The following is a 27,125-nucleotide window of genomic DNA, read 5'->3' on the forward strand; positions in this document are numbered from 1 at the left end:
ATCTTCAAAAAAATTGGGATCACACATGAATGAATTCGATAATTTATGTAGAGGTTTAGATAGTTACATAATAGTTGAAGATAACATGATGCTCTTTTGAAATAAAATGCTTATGGTAATACATATCTAAATTTAAATTTTACATCTCATTATATATCTGAATTATATGTTACAGAACTCTTTTACCAGAAGCATCTCTTAGTCGAAAATGCTCATCAAAGAAGACAAGCAATCTCAATAAGCATCGTGTTGGACGAAGCAAAATATGAGGAGGATAACCAAGAAGAAATCAAGGGTCAACAAAATGCATTACGAATGAAAATGGTGCAAATGCCCTAGCAAATGAACTTGAAGGTGACCATGACCAACACTCAAAGTATTATTGTATAGCAGTGGAGAACATTGTGGAACATCACTCAAACTTTGAGCCTTTCCTTTTTCAAAAAGATGACATGAATTTTGAAGAATACTATGAAAAAATGGCAAAAGACATTACTTTGACAAACCATTGTGAGATATATGCAGCCTCCATGATCACTCAAACTAACATTCATGTGCACCATTTAAAGTCTGCCAAGTATGCCAAATCTACAATTTTGATAGTTTTGATACTATCAAACTTTTTAATGAGAATAATCAAAGTACATGGCATTCTAACCAAGAGCATATAAGGTTCATTTATGGATGAAAAAAGGGTGTAAAGTTACTAACAAAACTTTTAAATAAGATAAATTATTATTTGACATGATGAACCTCAACAAAGGAAAAGTCTAACAGGTGTATTCTATAGGTACCGAGGAAAAGAAAATAATAAATATAAAAATTATATTGTCAATATTTTTTTGTGCACACAAAATGTTATGATAAAACTTTCTACGTTAGCACAATAGTGACATCATTTGACATATACATAGTGACATCATTTGACATAGATAAGAGTATAGGCATACTCCTTGCACCCTTGAATGGTACTAGTGCTAGTTAGACATTTTTTTTCTTCTTTAAAATTGGAAGCATCATGATGTTGAGAGCTTTGTTGGAGAAACTAAAGTCATACTTCTCTACAATGTTGGTGATGTAGGCTTCCAGCTGTTTGTTTAATCTTCCCTACCCTTACCTACTCTAACTACTTCATTTATTGCTTCTTCTCATCGAGAGTTCTAGATCTCTCATTTTAAACTATGCTTCTAGATTGTTGGATTTAGGTTTAGGGTTTTTTCAAAGAGTCGGTTGTAATATTTATTCTAGAAGTTTGTAGATGTTTCATTTTCTTGGCTAATAGTAGATTTCTCTAGAACATTGTATGCTTTCTTATAAAAGATTGTATGTACTCATTTGATGTGATAGTGAAATAAAATATAACATAGTTTATTGCAAGGCAGCACATGGTATTGTTCTGTGCATTCATTTTTTGTCCTCTGCCTATCCATCAGATTGGTATCAGAGCTGTAGAAATTATGGGCATTATTTTAATGGGCAGATGTCATTGTGGGTGAAGGGAAAATGAGAGCAAAAAGATCTAAGGAGAATATCATAGTTTCTATGTGAGGAAGGAAGAGAAAGGGTTTGTAGTGGTTACAAGTCAGAAAGTTTTACTCTTAAATCATGGTAGGAACTAGTGGAAGTATTTTACAGCAACAAATTCCTACTTTTAATGGAAAAAATTATGATTATTAGAGCATCAAAATGAAAACACTTTTTCATTCTCAGGATGTTTTGGATTTAGTTGAAAGTGGGTTCCCTGAACCAGCAGACCAGCAGGCATATCAAGCTCTTTCACAAGCTGAAAAAGATTTATTAAAGGAAAATCAGAAAAAGGATGCTAAGGCACTATTCTTTATTCAACAGGCAGTGGAGGAAGCAATATTTCCAAAGGTAGCTGCTGCCACAAGCTCAAAGCAAGCATGGGACAACTTGCAATCAACATACCAGGGCACAAGAAAGGTAAAAAATTCAAAGTTACAAAATCTTAGAAGAGATTTTGAAAATTTGCAAATGAAAAATTCAGATTCAATAGATTCATTTTTCACTCAACCAATGGTGATAGTAAATCAGATTAGATCATATGGAGAAACCCTTGGGGATCAACAAGTTGTAGAGAAAATACTTAGAAGTCTACCAAATAAGTTTGATTCAAGAGTTGTAGCCATTGAAGAATCTAAGGATCTCTCCTTGCTATCAATAGATGAGTTAATGGGTTCTCTCTTATCACATGAACAAAGGTTGAATCATTCGGGAACTTCATCATTGGAGAATGCTTTCAAAACTCAACTTTCATTTGGAAGAACAAGAGGAAGATTAGATCACAGTAGAGGCAGAGGATGTTTTACACCAAGAGGAGGAAGAGAAAATCCATAGTTTGAGAGTAGAAGGCTAGCATCAAGCTCACAAACCAATTTCACATCAACAAGAGGAAGGGGGAGCAACCATCATCAAGGAGAAATGTATGACAAATCTAACATCCAATGTCATTATTGTAATAAATTTGGGCATTTTGCATCCGAGTGTAGAAAAAGACAATATGACATGAATAGGAAAAAGGCACATTTTACAAATGAAAGTTAGCCCAACACTAGTGAGCAAAACACCATCTTGATAACATGCAATGTTGCACAAGAGAGTTCTAAAGAAGTATGGTTCTTAGATAGTGGTTGTAGTAACCATATGAGTGGGTCTAAGGAGATATTCTCAACAATAGATGAATCAGTAAAATCAGAGGTTCAGTTGGGGAATGATCATCAAATCTCAATCATGGGAAAAGGGTCAATTAGCATAAGAACTAAGAAAGGTGAAGAAAAGGAAATTCTTGATGTATATTATGTTCCCGGATTGCAACAAAATCTCATAAGCATTGGACAACTAGTACAAAAGGGATATAGAATACATTTTGAAAATGGTGAATGTGTGATTCTAGATAAAAGACCAAGCAATAGGCTGATTGCAAAAGTTGAAATGACTCAAAATAGAATGTTCCCACTTAAAATCCAAAGTGAATTATTCTTAGAGCCAAATGAATTGCAAAAGTAGCTGAATATGCATTCAAAGCTTTCCACAAAAATGAATCTTGGCTATGGCATTTGAGGTTTGGTCATTTAAACTTTAAAGGGTTACAATGCTTATATAAGAAACAAATGGTCTATGGGTTGCCATCAATAGAGCCACTTAAGACAACATGTCAGAGTTGTATTTTGGCAAAGCAACATAGAGAAAAAATTTCAGTTGGAAAGTCTTATAGAGCAAAACATCCACTTGAGATAGTCCATTCAGATCTTTTTGGACCAATACAAACACCATCCTTAAGTGGAAAAATTTATTTCTTGACATTTATTGATGATTTCAGCAAAAAAGTTTGGGTTTATTTTGTGAAGTATAAATCAGATGTATTTGCAGTCTTTAAAGAATTCAAGGAAAAAGTTGAGAAAGAAAGTGGATACTCTATTAAAACATTAAGAACTGATCAAGGTGGAGAATACATATCAAATGATTTTCTGAATTTTTGCAAAGAAAATGGCATATGAAAACAATTTACAGCAAGGTACACTCCACAACAAAATGGAGTAATAGAAAGAAAAAATAGAACAATTATGGAGATGACAAGAAGTATGTTAAAGGAAAAGCACTTGCCAAATGAGTATTGGGCTGAAGCAGTTGCATGTTCAGCATACATACTAAATAGATGTCCAACAAAAGTAGTAATAAATAAAACACCTGAAGAAGCTTGGAGCAGAAGGAAGCACAATATAGCACATTTGAGAGTGTTTGGTTGTGTGGCATACTCATTGGTACCTCAAGAAGTGAGACAAAAATTAGATGATAGAGGAGAGAAGTGCATATTTGTTGGATATAGTGAACAATCCAAGGCATATAGGCTATACAATCCTATCACAAAGAAGTTAATAATATGTCGTGATGTTGAGTTTGTAGAAGAAGAAGCATGGGATGGTAGCTTGGATAAGTCAACTACAGTTGTAGCTAGTGTTCCACAAGAAAATGAAGAAAATGAAACTCAAGATGTGCATTCTACAACACAAAAAAATGTTCCTAAAACACCTACAAGGGCACCTACCACTCAAAACACTACTACTCTAGCAAGCACTAATAGCAGTGAATCATCTAATCCAACACTTGCTTCATTAAGATCAAGAACTATAAATACGTCAAGGAAGACACGAAGTCTTAGAGATATATATGATGAATTAGAAGAGGCTGAAAATGATGACTTAAGCATTAATTTTGCACTCTTAGCACATGTTGATCCAATTTATTTTGAAGAAGCTATTAAAGATGACATATGGATTTCAGCCATGGATGAAGAAATTTAGTCAATAGAAAAGAATGATACTTGGGACTTAGTAGATCTTCCTAAAGGCAATGATGTGATTGGAGTTAAGTGGGTATATAAAACAAAATATAATGCTGATGGAAAAGTAGAGAAACACAAGGCAAGGCTAGTAGCCAAAGGCTTCACACAACAACCAGGTATAGACTACAATGAGACATTTGCACCTGTGGCAAGATTAGACACTATTAGAATGATTTTATCCATTGCAGCTCAAAATCATTGGAAAGTTTATCAAATGGACGTGAAATCAGCATTCTTGAATGACATTTTAGAAGAAGAAGTGTATATAAAACAACCACCAGGATATGAAATTTTGGGAGAAGAACATAAGGTATACAAGCTGAAGAAGGCACTATATAGCTTGAAGCAAGCTCCCAAAGCTTGGTATAGCATAATAGACTCTTATTTTGTGAATAATGGTTTTAGTAAGTGTGGCTATGAACCAAATTTGTATGTCAAAGTGAAAAATGAAGGAGAAATATTAATAGTTTTCTTATATGTAGATGATTTGATATTCACAGGTAATATGTCAATTAACAATTTCAAGGTAGCCATGAAAAATGAATTTGATATGACTAATTTGGGACTCATGAGATATTTTCTTGGGATACAAGTAAATCAAAATGCTCAAGGAATTTTCATTTGTCAAAGTAAGTATGCTACTGATTTGTTGAAAAGATTTAAAATGACAAATGTGAGTTCAGCTCCTACACCAGTTGCGTTGGGTATAAAACTTAGCAAGAATGGTAAAAGTCCTAATGTAGACTCAACTTTATTCAAAAGATTAGTTGGAAACCTTTTATATTTGATAGCTACAAGACAAGATATAATAGATGGAGTTAGTCTCATTTCAAGATTCATGGATAAACCAAAAGAAACTCATTGGAAAGCTGGAAAGAGGATTCTGAGGTATATAGCTGGAACAAAGAACTTTGGGATCTTATATGCACATTTAGATCATTACAAGCTAATTGGCTATACAGACAGTGATTGGGCAGGTAGCTTTGATGATAAAAGAAGCACTTCAGGACATATCTTTCACCTAGGGTCAGGAGCTATTTCTTGGGCATCAAAGAAGCAACCAATTGTGACATTATCATCAGCTGAAGCAGAATATGTTGCAGCAACATCAGCAACCTATCAAGCAATATGGATGAGAAGAGTACTTTCAGACTTGAAGCATCCACAAGAAGAACCTACAAGAATATATTGTGATAATAATTCTTTAATTGCTTTATCGAAAAATCATGTCTTTCATCAACGTAGTAAACATATAGATATAAGATATCATTATATTCGTGAATTAGTGAACAATGGCGACATATGTCTTAAGTTTTGCAGGTCCAAAGAACAACTGGTAGACATTTTCACAAAGCCTCTTGCAAAGAATGTCTTTGAATATCTTCGAGAAAGTATTGGTGTTACAGACATACATGGTAGTGAAGATTAAGGGGGAGCGTTGGTGATGTAGGCTTCCAGCTATCCGTTTAATCTTCCCTGCCCTTACCTACTCCAACTACTTCATTTATTGCTTCTTCTCATCAAGAGTTCTAGATCTCTCATTTTAAACTATGCTTCTAGATTGTTAGGTTTAGGTTTAGGGTTTTTTCAAAAAGTCGGCTGTAATATTTATTCTAGAAGTTTGTATATGTTTCGTTTTCTTGGCTAATAGTAGATTTCTCTAGAACATTGTATGCTTTCTTATAAAAGATTGTATGTACTCATTTGATATGATGGTGGAATGAAATATAACATAGTTTATTACAAGACAGCACATCATATTGTTCTGTGCGTTTATTTTTTGTCCTCTGCCTATCCATCATACAAGATGGCCTTATTAAAGATATCAATCATAGACGAGGTGATCGTACATGATATCAAACGTGTAGAAGGGATGGGTATGATTAAATCTAATAGAATTATGAATATCATTTGATGACACGAAATTATTCATGACGATAAGAGGCTTGATGAAATTAGAGGAGTCGAGTTTCCCAGGGACAACTCTAAATCTAAATCTGGGGACAAACATGATATACTGGAACAAATTGTTTCAATGGAAACGTCGTTGAGATTTTTGGACCTGGGTAGCCATTGAAATGTGTTGTAATCAACCGAAAGGCCACCCAAATTTGGGGAAAAAAAAACTAACATTTCTCAGACTAGTTGGTGACTTCTCTATCTCATGAGCAGTCAATTTAGAATTGTGTTTGGGATATCTGATATCGCTAAAATATTTTAATCTAACAGACTATGTTAATTTGAATGAACTTCCTTCAGGAATTTGATATTTAAACTCAACTGCAAAGTGGAGGGATGTCATCTTGCCACCGCCTACAACTACATTTCCCCATAATGAAAAAGCATTTGACGAGGTTGAAGATCGCCTTTCCTATTGTTTGATGCTACGTAACATAATATACTTCCAGCGTAACTCTATCTATCCCTGTAGTCACGTGCTAGAGGTATTTGTCAGCTCTTGTCAAGGGAAATAATAACAGACATTAGAATGGGAAAATGAATATGAAGGCAACGAATAATAAAATATCAAAACCTCTTATTTACAAGAGATGGTGTGGATTCCACTATATCAGTTGTGTACACAATATGAAAACTTGCATACGTAGTGTTTTCAGCCCCCAAGATACAAAATAAACTATATTATGGTACATATATTGACCAAGGTGCTATCCCTAGTTGAGTATAGTTAGCCCACAGCAATATAGTATAACTCAATTACGGGCCCACCAAGGTAAAGGAGTATAAATGTAATCCAACGATGGGCCTTTGATTTAACTCATAAATTCAAGACCTTAAGTACTTACCTATTACACATATTTTGCAATGGAAACATCGTCAAGGAGAAGTTAAGGGCAATAATTATTGACTTCCCAAAGGATATGAAACGAATAACATAGACCCCTACAAATAAGGTATGTATACATGTTAGATTATTGATTTATTAACATATTTTGTGATTTTGGATGGTAAACATTCGGGTTATAGTTATATTGGAGAGTTAAGTTCACTAAATTAATTAATATACAATTGTTTTCAATTGCAATATTTATGTCTACAGGAATGAAAGCTTAAATAAAATGATATTAATGTGCAAATGAGTATTTATTATTCTTGAGTATTTTATCATTGTAGTCTCTATCTTATTTGTATTTATATTATAAAAGCTATGTGCATTGGTCTTTTCCTCTGAGATTGTTCTTGCAAGAAAAAAAGGAAGATTGAGATTTAGAGGGAGACTCGCATTTTGTTAGAGGCTACCTTGAAAGAGAGTGAGAAGATAGAGGATATGGTTTAGCAAACCTTTGATGATTCCATTGTTATTGATTAGGAGAGAGTAAACCATGTTGAGATGGATTCTCTAGTGATCAGTAAATTGTCACGATCTAGAGGATCATGATTCATACATCGTGACCTTATGATTTTAATGGGCCTACCCCCTATGTAAATCATAAAGAAGTGACAACTTCCAAATGATGTCACTTGTATTTATAGAAGTTATTGTAAAGTGACGATCTTGCAATAACTTGTATTATGGGATTAAATAAATTTAGTACAAATGGTGAATGTCTTGCATCTCAACATTGTAGAAGACCATTACTCCAAGTATTTGGTGAATATCATTGACATTTTGGGAGACCAATACTCTTGATATCAAATGTGAAATGAAACCTTATTTTGAGTAATTAGTGAATATTGTTTAATATTCTAGGAGACCAACAATTATGAAATCAAATGTGATATCATACCTTATCTAAGTACTTGTTGGATATGAGATGTTGATATTCTGGGAGATCAATACTCTTGATATCAGGTGTGATATCAAAACGGTATCTAATTTATTAGTGAATATTGAATACGTTCATATTCTAGAAGACCAATCCTCATGATATCAAATGTGATATAAAAATATTTATTATCTTGTGATCAATCATATTCTTATATTGAGGTAATATATGATCATGTGTTTATCCTCCCTAGCTAAGAGGGAGTGTTGATGTGTGGTAGCTTCAGTTGGATGTGTGTGTGTGTGTGTGTGTGTTTATTATTATATGAGATAAATTTATATAAAAATAATTAAACTATGGTTATATTTATTAGCAAATAGATATGTTCCTTTAAGGAACATATCTATTCATGACTTATGCTTATTAATATGGAGAGTGATGCCTTTGGAACACACATATAGAATATAATGGTTGTTCTATTACATCTCAACAATCCTTGAAATTTAATACTTATCAACAACACAATTTTCTTATTCCAAGATTTCAATTGCATTAGGCACAAATCTTGATTCTTTAACAAACATTCTTTGAAATTAAGAAGCAACCATGATGGAGGTTGACCCAAAGAAAAAAGTGAAACTTTCAAGAGATCAGATGGTAGTAGCTACCACATGATTACCTCACCCCCTTCCAAAATTTCAAAAAACTACCCATACCCACACCCAAAAAGAAAAAACTACCACAAGCATTGAGAGTCTTATCATTATACAAAATCAAGGGCTATAAGCTAAATATTGGCCCTACTATCAGTCCCAATATAAAAACTAAAAAAGGCCTAAAGGCATAGAGTAAAACTGAGCATCATAAAAAATACAAAATCTAGCCATCTTAAAAGGAGAACCAGCAATGATTCTTCAAATTTTCTAATAGTAACTAGAGTCTCTCATCAACTAGAAAGCCATACAAGGTGGAGATCATCTCCACCTCCTTACCATTACTCCCTTGGTCCTAGTTATTTTGCATAAGATAGAGCGTGGTGGTTGCCAACTACATCATGTGAATCAATAAATTATCCACCCTATCAAACTTTTTCTCCAAGTCGTCATTCCATTTGACTAACTCTTCAATTATTTTTTGAGTTTCCCACCACCTAGTTTCCCTTCTTAGTGTTGTTTCTTTTGTCCATGGTGTCTTTCTACTAAGTTTGATCTCCCCCTTGCTCATCCTTAGCCTCTTGTTCTCCCCCTATGCAATATGCCTCGGCTTTGGTATCTAGCATTCCCATCTTAACCAAAAAGGTAACCGTGTTATGCTTGACATTCTCATTTTTTATAGAATCTAGAGTAGAAGTTTTGAAAGTGTTAAAAATATTGGATGGCAACAAATTTACTTCCTACAAATTATTAGTTGTTTCCTCACTTTCCATTTCTTCTTCCCACTATTTGTCATAGTTTTTTTTGGTAGCCTTTTATTTGGGAAAAATGCCCACATTCCATCCTAGAGGTGTCTAGTTTGGGTATGGAAGGGTTGATGGGGGGCATTTTATCTCTCAATTACCTACTTTCCCAATTAGTGCCCTTACTCAAGGTTCTAGTTTTCTCAACATCAAGAGTTTTGATTTTTTCTTCCTTAATTTTCCTTGCCATGACCATGAGGTCCTCTCTCCAAGTGGGTTTAGAAAGAGGAGTTGAGCTTTGAATAATAATTTTGATAGGGAGAGGGCTAATTCTCAAATTTGGGGGTGGAGGCCTTTATAAAATTTAAACAAGTGGAACATCAGGGCTTGGTGATAGATAGTGTAATTTTTACCCTCTCCATGTTTTCTCATTATGCACCAAAATTAGTCCTCCATAGAATGGAGCAAGAGAAACATAAAACAAATGCAATGTTTTTAATGAAAATAATTCAGGATAGGGAAATCATAATAATTTTTAAAAAAAACTTAATTCTATCTTCAAGGGTGACATATCACATGAAAATATAGAAAATCATATTTCTTGGCTCAAGGAGCTTCTGATAGGCTAACCCACCACGAAAAATGAATAGGGGATTCATTAGAGTAGAATAAAATATTTAAGGCTCACTTCATTTTTAACCCTAGGCTACTTCATCCACAATCTTCCCTCCAGCACAAGGCTAGTGGCATTGGCTATTAATTCTTCCATGGACTGAAAAGTGGCCCCATCTATGGTGACCCAACACTTCTTCTAGGAATTGAAAAATTACTAGGTGATCACCTCACCATGGCCTTTTATGCTTTCTATAAAGGTTATGAATTTGTTGGCTTTTAGATAGCACCACACCACTTTTTTTTCCCTAACAATCTTCTCAATTCATGATGGTTCTAGTCTCAAATTTCACCCTTCCATAACCTAATTATCATCTAGGTCAACCACTAACTCTTCATCTCCCTCATTAAGCCACAATTTTCACAGCTCAAGTGATCATATTTTTAGTGAAAGCTAGAGCCAAACCCTTACATAAAAACATAGTACCATTTAAAGCTAAAAGGACCCCATGTAAATGAATGTATTTTGGAAATCATAACAATTAAATGAAAATCAAGAGGCCAAATCACCATATCCTTGTCACATCTCCTAATCTCATTGTCTTGAGATTATGAAGCTCATCTTGGGTGGCAAGAGAAATCTCCCCAAATAAGGTTTGTATTATAAATTTTACCCTAACCATTAAAAATAATGATTTTCATTTTCTTATTAGAAGTAGTGCCAAAAATGGGGTCCACCTCTAAAATTATCACCATCATGCTACCCTAAAAAGAATGGTAGGATAGCTAAAAACTTAGCTAAACCCATCTCAAAAAGACAACCCTTATCATATGCCAAGATGTGTATCATTTTTAAATGCCTCTTTATGAACAAGCAATTTGATCACCATTGGGATATCTTACTCATCCCACCAAACTTGTCCATAAATGATTTCATGTTTGTATCTTGCCAGGATATCTGCCACTTGGTTTCCTTCCTTGTAAATGTGTTGTATTACGACATCATTAAGGCTATTCATGATGTATTGGGAATCCTTGATAATTAATGTTGCATTCCAACTCATTTCATTCTCCCCTTTGGCCACTTTAATGACAATCATAGAATCTCCCACTATAATATATTTTTGAGTTGGATAGTACTCCGAGCTAAATAAACCCCCCATAGGAGTCCAAGAACATCAATCTTATTTCTTGAGACATTTCTACATTTCCTAGAGTATCCTCTTATACCAACTCCTAGGGAATTTTGAATTATTCCTCTTGCACTAGCTCATGCTGCCCACTTAGATCCATCAAAGTTTAACTTCAACTTGTTCAGGGGGGGTGTGTGGTTTCCATTTATTTTGCATCCTTTGGATTTTCTTCAAATTATCCATCCTATCTATAATTTGAGTAATTCCACATACACTCAACCAAGCCTTCTCAATGTCAGTTGGGGGGTGGGGAGGTTTCCACTTCCATATTAGGGCCTATTCACTTATTCTTTCCACACACTTGCAAAGAACCACCATGGAGGTGTGCTTTTATTTTTAAATGTGTGGTTATTTCATTCTTTCTATATGTTCTAACTTGCATATGGGGGAATAGCCTTCCAAATCATTCTAATAAGGGGTATTGTAGAGGACACTACCACCTAAGAATAAATTAGGATATCAAATGGTGAAAAACCTATGATACCGAAATATTCACCAAAATACTAATCCAAACTTGGGTAAAGTAAGGGCAGTTGATAAAGAGGTGAGGGATGGACTCTTTTTCCTTATAGAATAAAACACATCTATTACACACTAGGAAACCACAAATTTTAAGATTATGGCGAGAACACTATTGTGTATGACCAACCATAAGAAGAAATTAATTTTGGGAATAAAATGTGGGTTCCAGACTTGCTTCTACTCTAGATTTTTCCCATCCTCCACTAGGAAATTGTAGGAAGATTTCACACTCAACTCTCCATCTAGTTTTTTATCCAATATAATCCTATCCTCCATTGGGAAGGAAGGTATGTGTGTCCTCCTCATCCTAGTCTTAAATTATTCAACTAAAGCTATTTTCCTCCCATCTAAGTTCTTTTTCTACAACTCGATCATTATTTTGTTATTTTACTTAGCCTTCACTACATTACTCAAGGTCATCACTAGATTGTTTCACTCGATCACCACTCTTGAACTCAATCTTTTCTAGCACTTGGAAATCTCTATCACTTGGCCTATATGGATACTCGGCCAACACTATCCTACTTGGTAATTCTTAAGTTCTTTAATCCTTTACTTAAACTCTATTAACCATGCAATAATTATAGTTGATCAAGCTTATAGTAAATCTTTCAATAAAAATTTCCTTTTCTCTTCAACTAATATTTCTTCGTAATGAATAAAAAACACATTATCTTGTTACTTGTACTAACTTATCAAATGCCCATTGTAGTTCAAACTCACTTACACATCTCAACTCAACATTTCACTAGGTCATCTCATGATATCTTTTTATCAAATCATCTCGATCCATCAAATTATATGGCACTCAAAACTATTAGCAAATGTCTCTCCAATAGGTTTTACACTTGGTCTTACCAATAGGTTTGACATCAATTACAATATAACAATTCTTTCAGTCAGCCTCTCACTAATTGTAGCTCCAATACTTAGTTCTCCCAAAGAAAGGGGCATTTTTCTAGTTGACCCTTCAAAATGCTATTCTTATTATCGATAAACATTATAGATAGTTCATACTAGAGAATTTTATGTTTGTGATGTGTGGGTTGGTCAGAGAGAAAGCAAATAATCTGCTACTCACTTGTGGGTTTCCATAGGATTATTGGTCTAGAGTAATGGATAGACTTTAATTGGTACATCCTATTCCTAAATCACTATCCCAACAAATAAATGACTAGCCCCTTTTGCACAAGATTTCATTTTTTTCTTAAGTCTACATTGTTGTTCCATCAATCATGGTTTTGGGGACTTCTTGTAAAAAATGTGAGGATTGGAAACAATAGAGAATCCAATTTTTAATTATTTAAATGAATGTTTGATGATGAAAAATAATTTATGATATACATTCTCGACTTTTTATTCAAACAAACTTCATATGCGGTAATAAATATATTCTGCCACTTTTATGGGGGGGTTGGTGGGAAAATTTACAAATAATGAAAATATAAAATATGTAAGAAGGGTACACCCCTCAAGATCATATTTTAAAATCAATGTTGAGAATGCATCTAAGGGGAATCAAGGAAGGTCGAGCTTGAGATGTATTCTTTGCAAAAACCAGGGACAAGTTCTAACTAGTTGATATTCAAAAAATCCTAATGGTTCTAATAATTTGGCAGAAGAACATGCTCTATTGGAGTGGATAAAAATATCCTTGAATATGGGAAACATGAAGTTATCCAATTAAGTTTATTCCCAAATTGTCACCTCAACTTAATCTCATTACTTAGGGTAGTCTCTTGGGATCTCCAATATGTTCTTCATAATGTATAGAAAAATATTCCAAGATTCCATCCTAGAAGGTTTCTCATTATTCTAGAAAAGAAAATAAAGTTTTTTTAATATAAAATTTCCAACCTTAGTGTCAAATTTGAGTAGGGATTGGTGAATATGAATGGTATTAGTCTAGGTGATATGTTTTAGAATTCGTCCCTATCATCCAACTGCTTAGATGATATGTTATATTGATTTCAAGTTGGCTAGTCTATAATTCACATTACCCCTATATCAAATGTTTTGAAACTTTATTTTAGATTATTAGTAACCCTCTAATGGTTGAACAACTTGGGGAGGTGTGAATGTGATTGGTTGGGATAGTGCATACATTTTAACTTGCATATTTGTGTGATTTTTCTTCATTCATTGATTTTTCTATATTTATCTTTCCCTTTCAAAGTGTATGGGGTATCTAATCCCTTATCTCTCAAGATTTCTTTGGTAGGCCCTTCAGTCATATGAATTGAATCACATTTATTTTCCAAAAGTTGGTTGGGGTACTCATGTGTCTCCAACTTAGTATGTTGATACTTTTTATTACATACTCATTATCTCCATGCTACTAACTATCATTAGTATTAGGGTGGAAACTCTTTTCAGGAGTATATTTTTTATTATATTTGGATATCCGATTGAGGCATTATGGCTCCCTTCTTTGGTGTCGTTGCATATATTTATGCAATATAATTTTTTTTGGAGGCTTTGAGGGGGTAAATGTAACCAATTTTATAAGGTGGCCTAGGTGAGTTTTGGGCAGGTAAGAATTTATTATATTTAAGCCTTCTAGATGTCATCTTAATCTTTATTGTACATGAGCTAGGATATGAGGTTTTCTTGCTGGTTCTTTTTCCATTGACCTCTTCAACCAATCTTCTCATTTAAAAATATATATATGGTGGCTTACCACTTTAATTTTTAAAAAAAGAAACAAAGTTGAAATCCTTGATGTCATTCACCAAAAATAAGGGAAATTTTAGCAAGAGAGTTTTGGATGTTGAATATATAAAATGAACCAATGAATATAAATTTTCTCCAATGATATAAAATGGTACTAAGTATAGTTGGCTTATCATTTAATCCCACTAATAGTTGAAAATTAGAAAAATCTATAATTCATGTACCAATAAATTATTTCAAACATAAATATATATAACAACATGCTAGAGCAATTTGTTGGCAATGGGTTGACATCCATTACTAGATTTGCAAGATGGTTTAAAAAGCCATGTGCCTTCTATAAGTTTATTGGTTGTATAAAGTCTTGATAGGCATATTGTTGGCACTAGGTTTGAATCTTTATAAGATATGATGAGTAATGATGGGATGGGGATTGTTGGAAGTGGGAGAACATACCTTGTTGGATTTAAGATATGGTTTAACAACTTCTTATCTTCTTTACATATATTGACACATTAGTATTCAAGTGCAATGAAAACCTATCAGTAGATAGAACACATTTAACATAAGATGAATAAACATCCGATAAATTATAATGCACAATCCATAATTTATAGGGTAACTTTTAGATGCTATTTATTTTATAATGCAGATAGGGGAAGTGCCCTAAACCTAGATAATAGTAATAAGTTACAATACAATAACAACACCTTGGGCCATTAGAGCTAAGCAAAGTGTTAGAAAAACGTAGTCCAACAAAGGAATCAAAACCTTCAAGAAAAAATTATCAAAAACCACAACAAACTTTAGTAAATATCTAATCTCAATAGTAAAAGAGTACAACTAGAGAAATTACTATCCTAGATAATCAAAAACAATATATTATCATATTGTAGCAGTTATAGGACACAAACCTAATACATAAGTTTATTAAACTAATAAAATAAGCATTGTCCCTAAAACAAGAACAAAAAATAATTAGGAAAATAGAAAAAGAAAACTCATGTTTTTTGTTGCATAGTTAACAATTTTTGGCTTAACATGGTTACTATGATCTTGCTTGTAATGTTGGTACACACTTCTAAAATTACTATGTTCAATCAACTTTTCTTTAATTGTCGGTACTCTAAGACTCAATAATCTTTTAGGATTATCAATTGTGTTTCAATCGATAAGTTAGAATCTGATACTCTAATTACTTCACTTTTTTTTTAATTTAAGCTTTTTTCTTTGGTAGGTCTCTATTTATTTGTGTTAGAGATGATCACTTTTTGGTTGGCTATAATGGCTAAGGGAAGTAAAGTTCTAGTATTTCTATTTTGTTATTCAGGTTTAGGACCCTTTTTCTTGCCTCCTTTAATCAAGAACATTTAATGGAAATATAAAATATTACAAATGGGCCACACTTTCTTTCAAACTACTGTAAAAATGAATTGTTCCATTCAATAGTTTGACATTTTTAAATCCCATGTTTTACAAACCACCATCATAAGAAAATCATGCTTCTAATTTTTTAATCAATTTCTAATTCATTTATCTATTAAATACACATAAGTCTTTATTGGGGAAAACTATGTTACTAAAACATGTAATGAGTGCATCTAATAGGGTATTAAAAGTGAAATATTATTTTATCAAGAAAAAGGTATTTTGAATTGGTCAACTGTTGATAGGCACATGTCACCATTTGATTACTAAATAAAATAATTAACATTTTTTGTTTTAATAAGTAGGAGATAATTTCCATAGCTAGTCAAATTGTGATATGAATATCAAGATTTAACTGTGTGATTTTTGAGTCAAACTCGATGACCCATGTTTCATGAGTAGTGATTCAACATGAATCCGTCTCTCATGAGAATAAATGGAACACTTAGCACTCATTGGATCTAGGTGATGCTCACAGGGGTGAAGCACCGGGACTTCCCGGGAGGTCACCCATCCCAGTACTACTCCAACCTGAGCGCTAAGCGCACTTAGGCTGGAGTAGTACTGGGATGGGTAACCTCCCGGGAAGTCCCGGTGCTTCACCCCTGTGAGCATCACCTAGATCCAATGAGTGCTAAGTGTTCCATTTATTCTCATGAGAGACGGATTCATGTTGAATCACTACTCATGAAACATGGGTCATCGAGTTTGACTCAAAAATCACACAGTTAAATCCTGATATTCATATCACAATTTTTTGTTTTATTTTTATGTATTTTCCTTTATATATATCATCTCTCTTGTCAAGGTCTTTACTGAAGGGGAATTTGCATGGATTTATTTTGAAGCATTTTAAAAAGGGTAGAAAAGGGGGAAGTATATTGCATAAATAGAGGGAAGTGGATTCTTTTAAGGGTTGATAGTGGGGATTTATATAGGATAATGGGTGTGTGTGTGTGGGTGGGGGAGGGGGTGGCATCGGGTGGCTATTAGAGGGAGTGGCGAAAAAGGAGTTTAAGGAAATATTTTGGTAGAATAGATTCTTTAGTATTCCATGAACACAAATGCCATTTTAGATTCACAATGTCAAGCATCTATACCTTTTATACTCTTTCATTTACCTATCTCTTAATCTACCTATTTCTCAAAGTCCTTATTACTATCTCTATCTCCTTAGTTTTATTTTTCTATTATCTTTTTGTTCCTATTTTTATATTCCTATATCTTTTAAAATCTTTTTTCTAATGTTCTGCTGACTTGATCTCTCTACCCCTATCCCTCTATATATAGATTTGTATATATCAATTTTTCTCTGTCTCCCTCTAAATCCATTTATATATATTTATCTCTTGCATCTCTAGTTATGCATTTGTCCACTCTCCTTTTATATCTTGCTTTCATTATCTCCATATCCTATACTTTCTCTTTCTACATACATACATATATATATCCCCTATCCTACTCTCTCCCTCTATCTCATTTATCTATTTGAGTTTCCCCGTCTCTTGCTCTATTCCTCTTTCTATTTCTATTTCTATTTCTATTTCTCTCCTTCTCTTCCTATTTCAAATAAAACATAAATTTATTGATGATTGTACGTAATTAAAAATTTTAATCATAATATGCATAATTGTTGACAAAATTTTGATGATTGCATAACTAAAATTGAAATCATCTTTCTCTCCGTATTAGCCTCAATCATGAGCTTCATACTTTTTTAAATTGATTTGTTTTATTTACGTGTTTTCATGTTAGCTAGCCCACGTCATACTTGTTGGCAAGAGCAATATAGAAATATTGAGTTTGCACGTTGATGTTAAGCTGAGGCATACTGTAGGTAATTACATGTTTGCACTACAATTTTGGAAAAATATGATTGTTTGTGAGCTGCAATGGCCGAGCTGGTTGTATTTTAGTGGTGGAAAGCATGTGGGAGAATGGGAGGAAAGTGAATTAGCTAGGGCAACATATCATTACACATACATCATATCGAGAGGAGGACACATACGTGGAAGTTACAGAACAAGAATGAGAATGGGAGACACCAGCTAATAGTTTGTTGAAAATTAATGCTTTGAGTCGGGATCCTCTCTTCCTGTCTCCTGTGGTGCCTAGTCATTATGAGTTGTATAAATCGTTGATAAGTGATTGATAGGACCAACAAAACCTGGAATAGATAAATAATTCATCAATAAGTATTGAGGTTGCACGTTGATGTTAAGCTGAGGCATACTGTAGGTAATTACATGTTTGCATTACAATTTTGGAAAAAAATGATTGTTTGTAAGCTACAATGGCTGAGCTGGTTGTATTTTAGTGGTGGAAAGCATGTGGGAGAATGGGAGGAAAGTGAATTAGCTAGGGCAACATATCATTACACATACATCACATCGAGAGGAGGACACACACGTGGAAGTTGCAGAACAAGGATGAGAATGGGAGACACCAACTAATAGTTTGCAGAAAATTAATGCTTGGGGTTGGGATCCTCCCTTCTTGTCTCCTGTGGTGTTGGAATTATTAGAGTAAATTAAGTTAGTTTTTAAGATTTGATTAAATAAATAAATTAGTTGCTTGGGAGTTATTTTTATAAGTAATTTTTTAAGGAAAAATAAAGCTATATAAAGTTATTCAGATATCAATATGATTAATTTAGTTTGTATTTGATTGTATCCAATGAAAATCTTAATCTATAATATCAATCATTTCTATACTTTAGCACTTTTATTTGGTATTAGAGTGGGCTGATTGGGAGAAGAGTGATATTAATGGATTTTGGATAACCAGATCCTAACTTTTGTGGAATTTATTGAAGAGATGTTTGAGATTTATTGTGCAGATATTCTAATGTTATATTGTCAATGAATATGTTGTGATTATATTTTATTAGGAATAAAATATGGATCACTTGTAGATCACATGCATCACTCAATTTTCAATTACTTATTTTTTCTACAATATTGTTTGCTAAACAATGGATAAATTAACTACAATTCCCAAATTTGAAGGGCCCAAGTTCCACACATGGAAAATTAATCTATACAATTGGTTTTGATTGAGAAAGATCTATTGGACATTGTTAATGGAACTATTTAGAAACCCCAAGATGCAAATGAAATAACAAAGTGGATGCCTAAAGATCATAGGGCCTTTGCATTGATTGGACTTGGTCTATCAAATGCATATTTGCACCATATTAATCTTTAAAAGAATTCAAAAGAAATATGGGATCGGCTTAAAGTCATGTTTGGTTCATAGGCTTCTAGCACAAAAATGTCCATAAAATAAAAGTTCTTTAGGTTGAAGATGAATGAAGGTGATAACATTGTTCAACATATAAGTACTTTTCATTCACTTCTTAATCAACTTGCAGCTTTGAACTCTAAAGTTGATGATGATGATGCCAAAGCAATCCTGCTTAGTAGAATTCCTTCAAGCTTTGATCATATTGTTTTCACTTCAAACAAAATGAATCCTACCCTAGAAACTAGAATTTCTTCTTTAGTTGATGAAGGAAGTAGAGCTAATAAGAGTCATAATTTTACTAAGGATTGTGCTTTATTTACTAGAAAGAAATCTAGTATTCTTGGTAGAAGAGAGCTAAACTATTTTTATTGTCAGCAAAATAGACATGTAAAAATGAATTGTTTTCAACAGGCCAAAGATCTTATTGATGGGAAGTTGAAGAAATATACAGCCATTGTTGCAATTGAAGGTGAGACACACTTTTTTTTTTTTACAATACATGCAAAGATAATCATGATAGTCCACCTAAAATTGATACAAGATTTGTGCATTAAAGAATGAAAAATAAGTAAATCGGAGGTTGGAGGAAATGGAGGTTGGAGGATATTTATCATCTCCAGCTATCTTATCACTTAGAGATGATTACTATATGAGACTCACCTATGTGTATCTCTAAAGAGGAGAGGGGGACTTGGCAACATGATTGTCCTTCCATAGAGTAGGGGAGTAGGATTTGAAAAAGATTAGTTGAGCCCTTAAGGTAGCATTAGAGACACTCAGAGGAGATGTCAACTTTTAGAGGAAAGGTGTCCATGTATAGACATATCAGTGGTGATTGTTTTTATGGCACTAGAGGAGGCATTGGACACACTTAAGGAGATGTGAAATTTTGGAGGTACTATGTCTCATTATGAAAGGGAGGTGGGAATAATCTTATCATGAGGAGAACTTCATGATTTGCAATCTGAAGTTGAGATATGAAATCTACTAATGAGGGAAACTTCAGGATTTGAATTTTTCGCAATCTAAAGTTATAGAAGGAAAATCTACTTCAATAAGAGAAGATTGGTGAAAGCATTTCATCAAAGTTTTCAAAGGAAAAATATTTGCGAATAACTTCATCAAAGCTTCTAGGGTTGGGTTAAAACCTTTACAACTTTCTCTCAACATTTAGTCTTGTTGGACTAATTTAATAAGGGGAGAATGTTGGACGTATTACATTAAAATATGTTAGTTTCTAAGCTTAGATTAAATAAATAAATTAGTTCAATATTTAGTTGCTGGGAAATTATTTCCATAAGTAGTTTTTCAAGGGAAAATAAGGCTATATAAAGCTATTTAGATATCAATGTGATTAATTCAGTTTGTATCCAAATGTATCCAATGAAAATCTAAATCCATAATATCAATCAGTATTTTAATCAAGGAAGTTAGGAAAGAATTAGCATCATCATTTAGGAGAAACAAAAAAGAGAATGAACATGAGCATTCCAATGCTTTCCATCTCTCATATCATCATGGGGGCACTCTCCCTACAAGTATAGCCCTAACCACTAAAAAAGCATGCACTCTACGTTGTAAGCTGATCCAATAATCCAAAATGTGCCTATCAATGAGGTAGAAAGATTGGAAGAGTCTTGTTCTTCTACCTTCTATTTTGGAGGAGATTGTCTTGGATAGGCAGTGGATGTAGCTTTGAATTGTTTCTCTAATCTCTCAGACATAAAGATAGACATAGAGAGAAAGTGGATTAGTGCACATCTAAAAGACATTCTTTATTTGGTTGAGGTTTTCAATGTGTCAAGAGAAACCATTGTAGAAATCTACAAGAAGCAATCCTCTGTGTAGATAGCCATTCATGGTCTCACTCCCTCTTTCATGCCCTGCAAAAAGTTAGCACATCTCTTTCATCTTGGCTAAAGAAAAAGAAAAGGAATATCTATCACTCAACTACTTAAGGTGCCAAGAAACTTAGCACTCACTATGTCACTTGATTTCCATTTCAAAATTTTTTAAAGTTTTCACAACACAGTCCCAATTGGGGAAATACACTTTGAACTAGAGGAGAATGGCCAAGAAGCTCAACCATGAGGATAGGGTAGGAGTTGAAGGATCTACCATCAACATCAACCATGCCAAGACCATCATCATAATGATCTTATCTTCCCTTGTCACTTCTCTTTCCTTCAAAACATCCCAAATGAGGGTGTCGTATCTTCCTCTTCATCTTCCTACCTATTTCACTTGTTTACATCACAAGCTCAAGGAGATATTCAAGATAAGAAAGAGGTCATCATTATCATCATCAAGGTTTCTGAAGGAGTTAGAGGGAGAATATATTACACTAGAAAACCTCAATAGTGTTCTAAAATCCAACTCCAAGTTGGACCTATCTATTGAACTCTCTCCTGTCACTGTAGCACTCCATGAGTTGGAGAAAAATATACACTTGTTTGATGAAGGACTCAACCAACTATACAACTTTCTTATCTCAATGAGAGTCATAGTCTATGTAGTTCTTAAAGATGTCATATGGGTTGTAAAAATCTAGTAGTTTTGCAAAACTTGTGAAAAATTATAACTTAGCAACTTCAAAATTTGCTCGATAGCAATAAATGCTGAGTGATATAATTGCTTGGCAACAAAAATTGTTGAGTGACAGGCAGGGTGCTATGTGAGCTAAGCATGCTAAGGAGTTGAGTGAACTCAACAATAAAGGGAGTTTGACATAGTGGATGCAGAGTGAGCTTGGCATAATGGATGCCGAGTGAGATCAATCAACAAGAGGAGAGCCCAGTTCCTTAAGAGATCATAGAGGAGTCTGAGTGAGTAGAGGATGAGCTTAGTTAATAGATGAACTAAGTAAGATAATAGTAGATTTTTTTTCTGAACTTTTCCACCATTAAAGCATAGAGAAGGTAACAAAAAAACTTGTAAATATGAACTTCTCAAATATTGTGTACCATGCAATAACAAATAGAAAGGAGATAGAAATGAGCCAACACAATTGGATCAATTAGTATGCATGCTTTCTTTCTTTCTATTCAACTAGGTTAAACTATTACAAATCTAGGAGCATTCGGCTTCAACCAAAAAAAAAACACATAATACTTCAATTGATAAAACTAATCTTTAAACTTGCATCACTAAAGACTACATACAATAATGCCTAGAGAAATCACTACTTTAGAGGGCAAACAAAATGATCTTATAGAATGGTAGAGAGATTAAATATGTGCTATTGCAAACACTGAAACTAAATATTCCTTCTATCCTTTGAACTCTATTATAAATATTCCTCCTCTGATCTAATCTGTTGATCTTCTTCTTGTCTCTACTCTTTGCTTTTCTTATTCTGCTGTATCTTCTCAATTAAATGAATAATGAGCCTCATCCCTTATTTTTCACAATAACATTTTCCCTTACTTTTTAGGAGTCAAACTCACCTATTGAGTTAATGAGTGCCAATCAGGTAGGTAGGCATTTGGCTCCAAGGGCAACTGACCATTGTCTTTTCCAATTTGTGACAAAACTAATATACATGTATACATCAATTTAGTTTCATAAATCAAGATTACAGTGATCTCCTTTCATAACAAATATGTATAACATTGGTCACAATTTTCTAAGTGTTTGTCCTTTCCAAATAATGCATGTATAACTAATTATTGATCTTACACTATAAGGCCTAAAAAGCTAGGCAAGAAATTTTCATTCAAGGATGGGGTCTTCAAAGTTCATTCAAGATCTATCACTTATTATCACTTGATTCAACTTTAGTTGCAACTTTATTCCTTTACATTAGACGTCAGGTGTAATCCTTTTTAATTTACCACCTCTTTGTTAAATAATTTATTATGGCTTATACCATTAATATTTATTACACTATCCTATCACACTATTTTTAGAATCAGATGGCTATTTTCTATGCTTGTCAATATCAAATCATCACTTAGAATTTCAAATTATATTTATTTTATGTCAATAATTAGATACATTTTCTGATAAATAACAGATTTTTCACTCAAACACTCAAGATAATTTTAATCTAAAATGAACTAATATTGACACGGCCTATTTATACAATGGTAAGTGGACTCATTTTACAAAAGAAATTTGATAAGAAAGTAGTCACCAAAAAAAAACAGCATCATTATATACAATCTTGAAGGATAAATATCTATAATAGAAAATGGATAAAAATAGTGTGCCAAAATAGAAATTATAGGAAGCAACCACAAAAATGAGATGTTTTGTCATGATATATAAATTAATTCAATTATTGATAGTACTAGATTTTTTTTTATGAATGGTGTCTTCCTTATATTAAAAAAATACAATAAAGTTACATATTCACAAAAAAGGGGTCAGGGGAAACAAGATCACCCCGCGAGTTCATAAGGCCATAGGCTAGAAATCAACTATTCATCAAAAAAGACTTTTAGAAATCAATAGTAAACAATGAAATCCTCATGTTGCCAATGCAAGACCAGTCGAGGAAGGAGGATCCTTATCATTAGAGCCCCACCCGAGGGTGGGGTGAGTAGATGGCTCAAGGGGAGCTCATCCTTTGTCAACAACAGCAACATTATCTTCATCTTTCTATCCCTTAGGCCTGCAAGGAGAAATAGCTAAGTCTAGCTGGGGAAGCACCCACTTGGGGTCTATGTGAGTAGAGGGCCAACCAGTAGCAAGAGTAGAAGGAGGAGCCATTGGGGACCACCCCAAACCAGACCTCCAAGGAGGTGAGGTAGAGCTGTGCTAACCACCAAAATGTCTAGAAGAGCAGCACCAACCAAAAGCACCACCACTAGGAGAGCAGTGCAGCTAAGAGTGAGGTGTGTGTGAATAGTGAGCAAAAATACTACATTCTCAATGACAACTATGAGGAGGAGTACGGTCACCAAAGGTCAAGTCTAGAAAAAAATGAGCAACCATATAGGGGGCATTTCCCTAATGAACCAAAAACTCTTGTAAGTGAGCCACCTCCAAAGCCACTTTATTTATTTTCACTTGAATGTGCAACATGACATTGTTATAAATACATGCTTTAGCATACATAGCCACACTAATGTCAAGTGTGTTTTTAGCATAAATGATTGCATTGCAATATTTCCAAATGGCAAATAAGATCTCCAATCTAAAAGCATGTCATATCTAGGTGTATTTGAACGGTATTAGGGTATTATCACCTAGAGGAACCATATGCTAAGAAAAAGGTTCTACATAGAAGGGGTGAAAGAGAACATGGATCCATCACTAGTAACACTAAGCCCATCTACATAACCAAAAAATGTGCAAAAGAGACTTTGGTTGACCATAGAAATGGTGACGGGGGTCAAGATCTCCTAGGTTCCATAGCCAAGGGCCCAAAGGCAAGCCAAAGAAAAGAATACAATAGGTAAAATGTGCAATTTCGGGTTTAGTAATGGCATGACTCTAGGTGTGATGCAAAGATTGCGAATGCCAATGTTGGTTGAGAACATCAACCATGGGCAGGTGAGGAACCAGCCATCGGTAGCCTAGACTAGGTTTATAGTTGGTTATTGGGGTGTGTAGATACCACTTCCAATCCTTCCACCAAGGGTGAGAAGATTGAATGACCACTTTATGTAACAAATGTGAAGGCACCACAAAAACTAGAAGATCAAAAGTCTACCGATCTGGATGAGTGAGTCAGAATTGCACTCTTGTGTCCTCCCATGAATATAAGCTCATTGTAACTCTGGAGAAAGATCTTTATGGTTCCTTATACCATGTTTAAAAAAAACATAGAGCATTGGCTCTGTGCACCTTAGCCAGGGGAACACCTTGCATAGAAAATAAAGGTGACCACCAAAGATTATGTTGGTTCATGGAGAGCCCATCTCTAGACCCATTGCAAACCCTGCAAAGCAAAGGCTTAACTACATCCCAGGATCTCCAAATACTCCTGGCAATAAAAGTGCCCTAAATTTGGATAGGTTTAGAGGTAATAAGAAGGGTTTGAAACCCAATCCCCTTCTAGGCTAGCTGGTGAACCAGAAAGCCTGAGGAAATGCAATGTCTTAACAAAATCTTCCAAGCTTCATTGCTAGAAAGAGCTTGAATCACCCATTTGGCACATAAAGTAGTACCTTGATTCTAGATGGATAGAAAGCCTAGGACACTAGACTTCTTAGAAAGAAAACAGAAATCCCAAGGAACTTTATGAAAGCCTTGGTGAGAAGCATCAGACGCCTAGAGGAAGTCACATAAAAGGCACTCAAGTTTGTGGTAAGAGGAAATTGAAGGATCCCAATAGGAAGAATAATAAACATGGGTGGCAACCAACACTTTGGAGTAAATGTGGAATTTTTCCACCAAGGAGAGAGGTTTTGTGATCCAATGCTCTAACTTCTTCTCTATTCTAGCAAGAACCGCATTCTAGAGCTCAATAGTTGAGGCTTGGAAGGAAAATGGGATACCTAGAAAATGAAAAACTTCCCCATGTTGAACCCATTTCCATTGATATCACTAAGGCCAAGAAGGATGGAAGAGGTAAGACTACCTATAACAAAGGGTTTTTTTCCACTAGATGGTAGACCTTGAAGCAAGATAGAATGTGTCAAGACATTGCAAAGCAAAGGCAATATTCTCTTCATCCTCCATGAGAGTGAGGAAGGATTCATCTACAAAATGACCATTCACAAGCTAATTAGCAAAATTTAGGAGGGAAATACCCTAGACCCTTCTTGGAGAGATGGTATTTGCAAGTAAATATCCAAAACCTTCTATTGCCAACACATATAAAGAGGGCACAAGAAAAATTCCTTGGTGAATTGACCAATAAAGCCCAAACACTTGAGATTGATAGCCATTAATGGAGATGCATGTAGAGGCATCTCGAAAAAGCATTTGGATTGACTGAAGAAAGGTAGGGCCAAACCCAAGAGCCTGAAGCATTGCAAGAATCAAAGGCCACAAAATCATATCATAAGCTTTGGCAAAATCAATTTTGAAAAAGATGGCCTGTAGCTTTGAATGTCAAGCCCATTCCATCCCTTCCCACATAGAAATTATATTATCCAAGATATAATGAGACTTGATAAAACCCGTTTGTTCAGGGAAAATGACCTAAGGAAGAAGATGATAGATTTTAAGAGAGAGAGCCTTGGCAATGATCTTATAGGAGATGTTCATAAATTTAATAGGCCTCCAATTGCAGATGTCTTTAGGGTTTCCCACCTTAGGTATGAACTTGATATTCCCCTTGTTAATAATATTACAAAAAGAACAAGAATTGTAGGCCTCAATATAAACCTTATGTAGTTCTAGACCAATCACATCCCAAAATTCTTTGTAAAATTCACAAGGGAAGTCATCACAACTAGGGGCCTTCTCACCTGCCATGGAGAATATAGCTTCCTTGACATCCCCTAGTGTGTGCTTCTACTCATAGAATGCATATTGTTCTAGAGCAAGTCTTTTAGGTGTGACAGCCAAACAAGCTTGCAAAGCTTGGTCCCAGGCCACCAAGGGACCTTGGGCTCTAAAAATAATTTCATAGTGGTGAACAAAAACTTGAAGAATATTAGGAAGCTCACATAGTGTGTTTTGACACTCTTGAATATATTTGATCTCCACTACAGAGTGGTGTGCCCTCAACGTATTGAAGAATTCCTTGGAAGCTTGATCACCAACCTCCAGCTAGTAAAGACGGTCTTTGAGTTGAGCTCCTCAAGTAGTACAATTGTCTACAACTTGCTTCTAATGGTGAAGGTTGGCAAGCCAAACATAGAGATCCATATCAAACAGATTTATGGCAAGACCTTTAGTGGTCATACAAAGATCTTTGATAGTGCCCTCATAGGATCTCTTGTGGTACATGGCCAATTGTCTCCCATAAATGCAAAGAAATGTGACAGTATAGGTGATTTTTTCATTCCACCACTGAAAGCACCTAGAGGAAGAGTGGGGCGTAGGTTCAAGGTTCCAAGTTTGTAAAA

General features: G+C 34.3%; 1 protein-coding gene across 1 annotated transcript in view; it reads left to right on the top strand.

Annotated features, from left to right (window-relative positions):
* Positions 1–1,686: 1,686 nt before the first annotated feature.
* The window catches only part of LOC149555090 (protein BPS1, chloroplastic-like), a 45,110-nt gene continuing 19,671 nt past the window's right edge, over positions 1,687–27,125 (top strand). The window contains exons 1-3 of the mRNA XM_089829181.1: positions 1,687–1,944; positions 17,668–17,745; positions 19,570–19,627. Coding sequence (XP_089685307.1) covers positions 1,687–1,944; positions 17,668–17,745; positions 19,570–19,627 — 394 coding nt within the window. The remainder of the gene's footprint in view (positions 1,945–17,667; positions 17,746–19,569; positions 19,628–27,125) is intronic.

The sequence above is a fragment of the Cupressus sempervirens genome, chromosome 5 (genome assembly GCF_028749045.1).
Source record: "Cupressus sempervirens isolate cs-2001-9-10 chromosome 5, ASM2874904v1, whole genome shotgun sequence".
In the NCBI taxonomy this organism is placed as follows: domain Eukaryota; kingdom Viridiplantae; phylum Streptophyta; class Pinopsida; order Cupressales; family Cupressaceae; genus Cupressus; species Cupressus sempervirens.